General features: G+C 39.2%; 1 protein-coding gene across 3 annotated transcripts in view; it reads right to left on the reverse strand.

Annotated features, from left to right (window-relative positions):
- Positions 1-7,087: 7,087 nt before the first annotated feature.
- Positions 7,088-12,020, reverse strand: part of LOC141110604 (uncharacterized) — a 36,801-nt gene continuing 31,868 nt past the window's right edge. Inside the window, exons 2-3 of one of the 3 annotated variants that reach the window (XM_073602041.1) lie at positions 10,975-11,113; positions 7,088-10,551 (exon numbers count right to left, since the gene is read on the reverse strand). In XM_073602041.1, the coding sequence (XP_073458142.1) occupies positions 7,503-10,346 (2,844 nt within the window). In that variant the 5' untranslated portion in view covers positions 10,347-10,551; positions 10,975-11,113 and the 3' untranslated portion in view covers positions 7,088-7,502. Of the gene's footprint in view, positions 10,552-10,891; positions 11,114-12,020 lie in introns of all 3 variants that reach the window. The other 2 variants (XM_073602040.1, XM_073602042.1) reach the window with 2 other exon arrangements.

Consider the following 12,020-nt stretch of genomic DNA (forward strand, 5'->3'; position numbering starts at 1 on the left):
CTAATAACAACAATGGAGCACTATTCCTCCCACTGATAGGAACAATGGGGCACTTTTCCTCCCACTGGTAAGAATGACTATTTCTCGCATTGTCACCAACAATAGAGTACAATTCCCCAAACTGACACCAACAATACTATTCCTCCCATTGATAGAAATGATAAGGCACAATTCCTCCTATTGACACCAATGATAGGGCAGTGGGGCACTATTCCTCCCACTGACTCTGATTAGGAAGCACACTGGAGGCAAACCCCCGCTATGTCTCCAGATGGAAAGTGAAAGAATGGACTATCTTGTTACCCAAAGCGTTACTTCATGGAATTGAAAAGCATACATTTTATTGATACAAAAGTTATAAAATGATGCAATCGATCCAACGATGGGGCACTATTCTTCCCACTGGCACCAAACATGGGACACGATTGGTTCCTCCTAAGAGGGGACACTCTACTCCAACTGACTTAAAGATATTTTCTGTTTTAATCTTTTTATTCAATTTTCAGAATTATAGTATAACATTATAATGTAATACAAAATAGTGCAAAATGTCAATATAAACAGTGAACAAGAAGTCATCAACGGTGACATGTTTTGCGGGTAAGGAATTAAGACATAAATCCATGGAGATCCACCAATGGGTATTAGGAACTGTGACAGAGTGGTCAACTATAAGAAGACTGGTATTGAGAAACATATTTGTTTATAGTTCACAAATAAGTCAAATAACCCACGGGCCTTATTTCAGGCCAACTTTGTACATTTGGCAGAGGGGTCAAGCAGGACAGCACCTATCCACCCAACCACCGAGGCAAGCTATAGACATAATAATGGAATTATAACAAACATAGTGACCATTGTGACATATCCTTTGAGGGATATCATTACATACAAAACCTAGATGGAAACCCCAAAGTCGAGACAGAAGGTTCGACTAGTGGGCCTGAGGGCACCTGAGTAAAGTAATAGAAAGGAGAAAGAAAAGGAAGTGAGTCAGAGAAGAGAGCAATGATGCGAGACCACACCTTTTCAGGAGTACAACCCGGCACCGATCCAATGTCAATCCCAAGTGTTCGGCACCTGCAGGTAAGAAAGCCAAGGGGTCCACACCTTTTCAAATGGAGGTTGTTTGTCCTGTAAGACACTGACCAGTTTTTCATGGAGCATGATCCAGGTTAGTTTTCGCTTCATTATATCTAAATCGATCACTGGACTTTTCCTAGCAGTAGTGATGAATATTTTGGCCACCAAAAACATATAATAGATTAGAGTCTGTGAGGACCTTGGGATATTCGCCACAGGTTCGTTAAGCAAGGCTATTTGAGGGTTTTTAGTAATGTTAACCATGGTGACCGAATGAATTAAGGAATTAACCTGTATCCAGAAACTACGGACCTTAGGACAAGTCCACCATATATGAAGGGCAGAGCCAACCTGACTACAGCCCCTAAAGCAGGAAGGGGATGAATCCGGATACATATTAGAAAGGCGTTCTGGCACAAGGTACCATCGTGCAATCACCTTAAATCCTGCTTCGATCAGGAGCAACATTCATTATACCCTTATGAATACGTGCAGTCCAGGATCACCAGTCCTCCACCTTAGGGGCAATGCCCAGATCCCTCTCCCAAGCTATTTAATAAGGAAGTTTGGATGAGGGGGAAACAAAGGATTCTTATAACATGGAGATAAAACCCCTCTGAAAAGTCATCAAGATATTTTCTACTCCCGCTGGCCACAGTCTGGCCCTCCTAAAATTTGAAGGACAGTAAACTGGCCCTTTGTTTAGAAAGTTTAGAGACCCCTGTTCTAGATGGAATGCTTTATGGATTAGCCAACTCGAAAAGCCTTTAGGCTTGATCTTATTCTTTTTTTCCTTTCCTCTCCTTTGTGGGAATCCACCTTCACTTAAATGTGTCTCTTCTTCCTCACCCTGGAACCTGGCAGCATACCATACCCTTGAGTTCATACATTGTGTTATGCAACTATGCTTGTGAGTATTTTATGTTTTCATCTTCTGGCTCTATTGATATGTGCAGTGTGCACATTAAATTTTAGGTCATTAGTGTCCTGATTTCCTGAAGAAGCTGTTCACGAAACACATTGGGACGCATCACCTGCCATATACTTACCTCATGTTTGGGGAATTCTTTGTCATCTTGTTATGTATGAGGTTGAATAGCAGTGATGAACGTCTTATGGTTTTTATATGATTTGCGCCAATAAAGTACTTTAAATGTATATTATGACAGGCCCAACCAGGTCAGGGGCTCTTGGAGGGGACTGCAGGGTGGCCTCTTGCCTACTGACTATGGGCCCTGGCTTTTAAGGCAACATTACTCTTTGGGAAGTGTGTGCCTGGGGGACCCTTGGAATAGTCTTGCTTTGGATTAGAGATTGTTTCCCTGAAACACACAGGTTCTGGGAATCTAGGCCCGGGATCCATATTTAGGGCCTCTATGCCATAACCAGCAACGACTACTTTGGATTGTGATACTCAGAGCAGATGTTAATATCATTGGCTCAAAGTAACTTGATTCTGCTAAGTATGTCTCTCCCATTGGTAATTGTGTTAATGAAGTTGCCTATTGTTTCTTTCTGTCTGCTCATCTCTGCGTTTATACTTATAATAATGTGCAATGTACAATACTTTGTATTCAGGGTTGTAGGTGCCAAACGGTCTGGTCACCTAGGCTGGTTTAGATGACTAGGTAATTAGCTCATGTTAATTATATCACTGTCAGTTATTAGTTGTTAGATGTGGATTAGCATTATGTGTATGTTGGCTGTTTCCTTAGCTATGTTAATTATATTCCTGTTTACAATATACATATAGCTAATATATATGTGATCAGGCTCACCTGATCTAGTGTACTATATATTCTGGGGGAGTTTTCAATAAAGTGTTTTAGTTTCCATCTAAGCTAGTGCCCTAATACCTGGTTCCAGACTGTATACCGATGGAAGCACCAAAGCACGGTGCTGGACGGTTCCGTCACATACAGTATATAATACAATTTACTTTTATTCATAAAATGTGTTGTCTCTGGGGAAGTTTATGCAACTCTAAAAAGTCCCAAGTTTTTTGTTTGTTCTTTTTGCAACTATACTGTAGTAATAAGGGATGTGGTGTATGGGGTATCTGCCAACACCATATATTATCTACACTGACTGCCCCACTTACTGATTCTCACAGTTGCCAACATCTTACTTTTTTAATGACCTTGCATCTGAACCTCTGAAAATACATAAGATGAGATCCACTATCTTAAATCCAACATGAAGATTTAATTTTCCCAGGCAAACAATGGCATAATATAATATCAGTGTAAAGCAGTGGTATCTCCACACAACTTTATAAATTATCACCACTTGTTTGTTAAATGTTGTTAAAAAACCAATAGCATGATATGTTTGGCAGACGAGTGCTTACAATTTATTATGGAAAATCAGCTAAGCATGGCATAGTTAGTGAGACTTCAAAACTTTTGCCTTGAGAATTAAATGTCTATTCTTCTACAGACATTTTGAAGACTTTGTGAAGTTTTTAAAAAGAAGAAACAGAAAAAAGAGAGAGGGCGCACCGACCTAGCGCATTACCACTGATAGCGTTTATTAAAAAAGTAAAATAGTTGAGCCATTGCTGTATCCACCTGATGTCCGGTCCCGGTTTCATTCTGATGTCTGTTACTGCGTATCTGCAGTCAATGTCCATGCCTGTAATTCATGCTCGTTTGTGAGTATTTATTTGCTATTTTACTTTTTTAATAAACGCTATCAGTGGTAATGCGCTAGGTCGGTGCGCCCTCTCTCTTTTTTCTGTTTCTTCTTGTAGTCTATGAATGCCCAACATTCTGAAGAGGGCTGCAAGACGGCAGATACCACTGAAGTTTTCTGGCCTTATCACACACTGAGAATCTAGACACCTGAGCGCAGGAGAGAGTTTCTTTTTCGGTTAAGTTTTTAAAAAGACCATGGTTTATGTACAGCCCCCTAAAATAATGCAAATGGAAAACAAAATAATTATAACTTATAGCGAGGACTGTTGGCAAGTAAACCCCAACTCTTGGATGCTGGAAAATTCTCCATTACAGTGGGGCTGCCCTCGGACTGCAAGAGTTAACTGATTGTTGAAGTCTAGGGAGCATAGAAAAGAAGATTTACTTATCTGATCCTCCGATCCTCCACTCCTCTGCGCTGCTAGACCCATTCCTGCAGCGTCGTGATCCAATGGTCTAAGGTCCTGAGTAGGGATGGGCCGAACACCCCCCGGTTCGGTTCACACCAGAACATGCAAACAGGCAAAAAATTTGGCAGAACACACGAACAACGTTAAAGTCTATGGGACACGAACATGAATAATCAAAAGTGCTAATTTTAAAGGCTTATATGCAAGTTATTGTCATAAAAAGTGTTTGGGGACCTGGGTCCTGCCCCAGGAGACATGTATCAATGCATAAAAAAGTTTTAAAAGCGGACGTTTTTTCGGGAGCAGTGATTTTAATAATGCTTAAATTGAAACAATAAAAGTGAAATATTCCTTTAAATTTCGTACCTGGGGGGTGTCTATAGTATGCCTGTAAAGTGGCACATTTTTCCCGTGTTTAGGACAGTCCCTGCACAAAATGACATTTCCAAAGGAAAAAAAGGTAATTTAATAGTACGTCTGGTATGAATATTAAGGGGAACCCCGAACAAAACAAAAAAAAAAAATTGCGTGGGGGTCCCCCCAAATTCCATACCAGGCCCTTCAGGTCTGGTATGGATATTAAGGGGAACCCAGCGCCAAAATTTTTTAAAAAATGGCATGGGGGTCCCCCTCAAAATCCATACCAGACCCTTATCCGAACACGCAACCTGACAGGCCGCAGTAAAAGAGGGGGGGACGAGAGAGCGCCCCCCCTCGTGAATCGTACCAGGCCACATGCCCTCAACATGGGGAGGGTGCTTTGGGGTAGCCCCCCAAAGCACCTTGTCCCCATGTTGATGGGGACAAGGGCCTCATCCCTACAACCTGAAGGGTCTGGTATGGATTTTGAGGGGGACCCCCACGCCATTTTTTTCTATTTTGGCGTGGGGTTCCCCTTAATATCCATACCAGACCTGAAGGGCCTGGCATGGAATTTGGGGGGACCCCCACGCAATTTTTTTTTTAAATTTTGGTTTGGGGTTCCCCTTAATATTCATATCAGACCCAAAGGGCCTGGTAATGGACTGGGGGAATCCCATGCCGTTTTTTCAATGACATTTATCTGTATTGCCGGGACCGACAATTCATTATAGCCTCGAGTACTTTTAAATGACTTTTTTTCCTTTAGAAATGTCATTTTGTGCAGAGACTGTTCTAAACATGGGAAAAATGTGCCACTTTACGGGCATACTATAGACACCCCCCAGGTACGAAATTTAAAGAAATATTTCACTTTTATTGTTTCACTTTAAGCATTACTAAAATCACTACATGTCTTCTGGGGCAGGACCCGGGTCCCCATACACTTTTCATGACAATAACTTGCATATAAGCCTTTAAAATGAACACTTTTGATTTTTCATGTTAACGTCCCATAGACTTTAACGGTGTTCCGGCGGCTTTCGAATTTGCCCCGAACACCGCATATTGTTCGGTGTTCTGCAGAACAAACAAAGTTCGGCTCCAACTTATGCTCGGGCCGAACCGTTCACCCATCCCTAGTCCTGAGGTCATTAAGACCAATACAAAAGAACAGGTAAGTAAAAGTTAAACTGAGAGGAGGAAATACAGGGATTATAGCGGTGCCAAGACATACACGTTACACGTGAATAAAAACAAAAAGTATTTTATTATCAAAAAATTCTAAAAAGTTGACATACATTTCACAAAAACATGGTGTGCATCATAGTTAATGTATTTAAAAACAATTGTGTAGCGAAAATACTATTTACGAAACTAGGCCAGAAGAGTGTAGCGGCCAGTTCCGCAGGTAGATATTTAGATGTCCGACATGTTTCGCCAGTGATGGCTTCCTCAGGGACAGATGTTTGATATGTATAACGCTACAGTTTAATCTGTAAGTCGCCAAGGACAAACGCTAGGCACCCCCAGCGAAGCCTCAAGCATAGACTACCATGGATAGCTGTAGGGGGCAGATAGAAGGACCTGACAGAAAATGTCTAGTAATTCAATAAAACAGGTAATATACAGGACACCAGAGGGCGATTAGTTAAAGATGTTTATGGATACCAGAGATCATGAAGTAGGTATAACGCTCAAAAGGTATAGTGCAATAAATTAAGTTGGTAGCTGGTGCACAAGTAACAGCTGGTAGTGTCATCCAGTATCATGCAAGCCAAAGAGGCAGGTACTGGAGGGGTGTCCTGTAGATCCCTGGCCAGGGATCTGTCAGGTCCTTCTATCTGCCCCCTACATCTATCCATGGTAGTCTATGCTTGAGGCTTCGCTGGGGGTGCCTCGCGTTTGTCCTTGGCGACTTACAGATTAAACTGTAGCGTTATACATATCAAACATCTGTCCCTGAGGAAGCCATCACTGGCGAAACATGTCGTACATCTAAATATCTACCTGCGGAACTGGCCGCTACGCTCTTCTGGCCTAGTTTCGTAAATAGTATTTTCGCCACACAATTGTTTTTAAATACATTAACTATGATGCACACCATGTTTTTGTGAAATGTATGTCAACTTTTTAGAATTTTTTGATAATAAAATACTTTTTGTTTTTATTCACGTGTAACGTGTATGTCTTGGCACCGCTATAATCCCTGTATTTCCTCCTCTCAGTTTAATTTTTCAACCTATTGGGATGAGGTGCTATATTACATTGAGGGTCACCCAGTCACCTTTATATCAAGGTAAGTAAAAGTGCTTTTACTCTCCCCTAAAATAAAGATGCATCTAACCCTTACAAAGTGTGTGTGGCCCCACTGCAATCAAGACTTTTTAAAGTTGTGCTTTAAAGTGAACCTTATGTCACATATAATTATTACATTAAAGTAGAAAAAATACCTGATCGAGGAAAGTATCAAGAAATCAGAAAGCTAATAATGTCAAATGCTATCTGCTTGTGCTCACCAATAAGTCCACTTTAAAGTGTAAAAAAAATGTTTTTAATTGTCATTTTTATTGGCAACATTTTACAGCCTGTCTAAGAAAAACATGTTTTTTTGCCATTCATCCATCTTAATGAATATATATTTACATGATCATTAAATATAAATTGCAATCATGCGAACTATTTCAAATTATTAGAAGCATTTCATGTTCAATTTACAGATGTTTGAACATTCTGGGACTCCCTAATAAAGTTTGAAGATTCCAGCATAGAAGAAATTGCTCTTTATGGTAAATGCAGAATTCTTAATGAATTTTCACACCTGCATTCCTAATAGACTGTAATTAACTCGATTGTAGATATTTATGCATGTGCAATCTTCACTAGTGCTCTGAAAAGATAAAATACAGAGGAAAACTTTTGTAAGTTACCTAGGGCTTCCCCCATCAACATGTCAACTTGAAATAAGGGATATTTGTTCATCAGTACTTAACAAGGAATCTTCAATATCCTCTGTGGTGGACCCCTTTAGTGCTTTTATAAGTTGAGCCCAAAAAAGTTTTTGTGCCTCAGGCTCTTCAGACCATTGGATGTATGTCTTTTTCAACATCACCTTTCTCATTCGATGGTAGGTAGAAAGCTCCTTCTCTGGAATGTTTTCCAAAAGTATCAAGACAAGAACATCCCGCATTTCATCAAACAGTTTATAACTAGCCAGCTGCATCTCCAAAGAGCACCATTCACTTTTAAGGTAGCTTCTGCTCACAACGCATAGAGTTCTTCGACTACTGTGAATACTGTCCACAATGTTGTCAACGATATACCTGCCCAATTGAAAGTCTCGATGGTGAAGACAAAGACGAAGTCCATTGGATGAACTTCCATTCTCTAGCACAGGCAACATGTTTTGATACACCCACTCTTCATCCTTGGTATTGTAGGAAACAAAAGCATCATACTTATAGAGATCCTTGTCTGAGCTCCATCGTTCGTGCAGCCAGGAAAGGAAAAGGAAGTAGTTGTATCGGATGCGCCAATAAGACTTGCTGTAGACAATTGGTATGAGCATAAGGAGTAACACTATCATGGAGCTACAGCAAAACAATATTTTTTTGAGAATTCTATCACAGACACTGATGTCAAAATTATGAAAATAAGAATGTGGGTCATTGGGACATGTCAGATTATAGACATACACAACCTGCATTGAAGACTTTATCAGCCAGTTCCGTAGCTCTTCATTATCACAAGTGCATGTCAATGGACACTTCCATAAATCAAGATACTGCAAGTTAGTCATGTTTTCTAATAGGCTAACATTTATTGCCCTTAAAGCATTTTTTGACAGCTGAAGTCTTTTGAGACGGGTAAGGTTTAAAAAGATATCTGAGTCCAACGTTTGTAGGCACATGTTTTCAAGGTCTAAGACTTCTAAGCTGCTTAGGTTGCTAAAAATTCCTGGAGAGAGATTTTGGATGCCATTGCAGTCTTCCCCCAAACTCAGGAACTTTAAATTGCTAAGTCCATGAAATGTATCAGAACTTAGATGTGCAAGACGATTTTGTGACAAATAAAGAGCTTGGAGGGAGGTCAATCCTCTGAAGAATTTTCTGGGGATGGCAGTTAGACCAAATGGTTGCTGGGCCTGAAGTTTCAGATCATAAACTTTACTAAGGTTTGAAAAGGGAGATATTTCCTTTCTTGATGATTCAAAATGCAGCTGATTGGCCATCAGATCAAGAACCTGTAATGTTGTCTCCACACCACTAAACATTTCTCCAGTAATTGTTACAATCTGGTTTCTGTCAAGATACAATTTGGAAAGACGTTTGAGACCATTAAATGCCTCAATTTTAACATGCGTAATCTTGTTACCACCAAGATCCAAGATAGATAGGTTAGATAGATAATGGAACACATTATCAAAAATAACTGCCACTCGATTATTACGGAGATTGAGACTTGTAAGCTCTGTTAAATATATAAATGTGCTTTTGTATAGATCAGTTAATAAATTATTGTCCAAGCGCAATGACTTTAGCTTACTTAAGCCCCAAAATGTATGCCTATCCAAAAAAATTATGTTGTTGATATTTAATTTTAGTTCTTCTAGATTAGGAGAAAAGGCAAATGCATAGTTTTCCAGTGACCATATCCTGTTATATCGCAATGAGATTGACTTGAGATTTGGAAACTGGGCAGCTTTGCTGCAGTTTATGAGTTTTTTTAGGAGATTATGTTCCACAATTAATGATTTTAGTCTAGGGGGGTTAAGGAACTTCAAACATGAAATATTTTTAAGTCTATTTCTTGATAAATCCACTGTATCACTCAGACTGCAGTTTTCAAGAATGTTTTCTGACAAATGCTTAATTCCGTTTTCAAGCAAGTTCAAGATAGAAATGTTTTTGCCCCTTAAATGTTGGCATACTTGGCTTAATTCAGTAGAAGTGTTTAAATTTAATCCGGAATAATCAATATTCTCAGGCTTTATCGTGGAATTGTCTAAATATTTCAGTACATCAAAGTGAGGATTAGAAGCTACAAGTAGATATTTAACCTTACTCAGGTTTACATTTTGTATGGAGGATGTGGTTATGTTATTGTATGACAGGTCAAGAAAAGAGATGTTTTCAAAGAAGTCTTGGTGGCAATTCAACTCCTGTAGATTGTTTTTGCAAAGGAACAGTGTAGATACATTGCTGGGAAGTTTATGAATATGATTTAGGTAACTGATATCATTACTGCACAGCAAAAGAGTCTTTAGATTCTGCAAGGGTTGAATTGAGTTTACAATTTCTGAGAAATTGGACAAAAAATTTTTTGACAGGTTAAGACTTTTTAAACTAAAGAGTGGAAAAAATACCTCGGGATGTAAGAAGGCAATTGAGTTGTTCTGAAGATAGAGGTACCTTAAATTGTCAAGCCCATTAAAGACCCCCCAGGACAGACTGGGTATTTGGTTATAGGACAAATTCAAGTAGTTCAAATCAATTAAGTCACTGAAAGCTCCAGGACTGAGGCTCTCCAGTTCGTTATGTGCCAATTTCAGATACTGTAGTTTGGTTAAATTTCCAAAACTACCAGAAGGCAGCTTTTTGATGGTGTTATATGATATGGTGAGATTCCGTGTGTCTGGGGGTAGATCAAAGACCACTTTGTGTATGGTCACCTTAAGACGATTTACACAAATAAAAGTGTCATTACTCTCAAATTTTTGAATGCAATTTCTATACCCACGTCCAGTCACAAGAAATAAGAAAAATGTTCCAAAAAGCAGCTGGAGCCAGAAATACATTTTTTCCTTTTAATCGCAATGAAGTTTCAAGATTACCAGGTGGGATGATGAATCATCTTCTTGAGTCAACCACATTTACGTGTTAATAATGGATTATAGTAGGCTTTCTTGATCCTATCTTAACCAAGAAATAACATGTGAAGATTCAAAAGAGTAATGTGGTTATATCAAGACCCACAGCCAAGTCATGGAGATGATAAGGAATCTACAAGAGACAATTAGAGAAATTAAAGGTTTTTACTTGTTTTACTTCTTTACATCTGTCATCATTCATGTATTTCCAACTAAACACATTGTATTTGCCAAAATGGCCCTTGTCGGCCAGTGTCTAGGACATCATCAAACCCAAAATGTTCAAACTGTGACCATTTTTTAATATTTTGGTGCTCTTTTTCTGGCAACCTTTGCACAGGTTCACCTTAACTTTCCTGGCATGACTTTTTCCCCTATAAAAATATGCAGAGAAATTGTTTTTTTTCCCAATACACATTTTTTTTTAACTTTTAGATTTCCCCAAATAATAAAAACATATTGTCAATCCCTACCTATCCTCTTTGTGCTTTAGCACTGTTACCAGCTTCCTCCTCAGTCCAGTGTCACCAGTCTGCTTTAGCAAAATGTCACTCACATCATTCTGCCCATTTTCTGTAAGTCCGGCCAGCGGTTTACATGCCCATTGAGGGGCGTGTCATCACACAGGCTGGGTTCATAGTACTCCAGGACTTCGGAGTGATCAATCAATACACCATATATTAGCCGAGGAAAAGCTGAAGGAGGAAGAAGAGGAGTTACTATGACATCGCCATACTGGCTAAAAGACTGCAAGAAAAGGGTACGTATAGAGGGTTTATTGTTGGATAAAAAATATTGGGGGGAGCTTTGGGCGTGGAAGGTAAATGATGGAATTCCACTTTAAAATGTGCATTTTAGGCCTAAAAATTAGTTAAACCCCCCAAAAGTCTATATTTGAAAGCACAGAACCTGTAGAATAAAAAAGGTGGTAGTTAATTTTAGTGCCCAAAATCACAATATGATTCACATATTTATTTATTTATTTTTTGCAAAAATTAAAGGACAAGACTGTGTGGAGTAAATAGATACCAAATATGTTAAGCGTTAAAATTGTGTGCAAAACAGTGAAATTTACAATACTCAAAATTGTCCGTACAACATGGGCTGTAAAAACCCTTTACAACTCATCGGTTTATAGTTAACCAAAAATAATGGCCCTAGAAACATTTCTCTCACTTTTGACCTTGGTCTTACACAGCTGTTGTTTAGGCCAGTGTTTCTCAACTCCAGTCCTCAAGGCGCCCCAACAGGTCATGTTTTCAGGATTTTCCTCAGATGAAATGGCTGTGGTAATTGCTAAGGCAGTGAAACTAATCAAATCACCTGTGCAAAATAATGGATAGCCTGAAAACATGACCTGTTGGTGCGCCTTGGGGACTGGAGTTGAGAAACACTGGTTTAGGCACCCATATAGGTTATATGCAGTATGTACATGTTATATAAGAACATGCATGGGGCAGGACCGTGGGTTCCTTAAATTTTTTTTGCTTTTTATGTATTTCATTCAACTTTAGTTTTTAAATTACTTTTATTTTTTTATTAAACTGTTTTACTATCACGAGGAGGCTGATAAGCCCCTATGTGATAACTTAGTGCAGGCAA

Source organism: Aquarana catesbeiana, linkage group LG10 (genome assembly GCF_042186555.1).
Source record: "Aquarana catesbeiana isolate 2022-GZ linkage group LG10, ASM4218655v1, whole genome shotgun sequence".
Taxonomy (NCBI): Eukaryota; Metazoa; Chordata; class Amphibia; order Anura; family Ranidae; genus Aquarana; species Aquarana catesbeiana.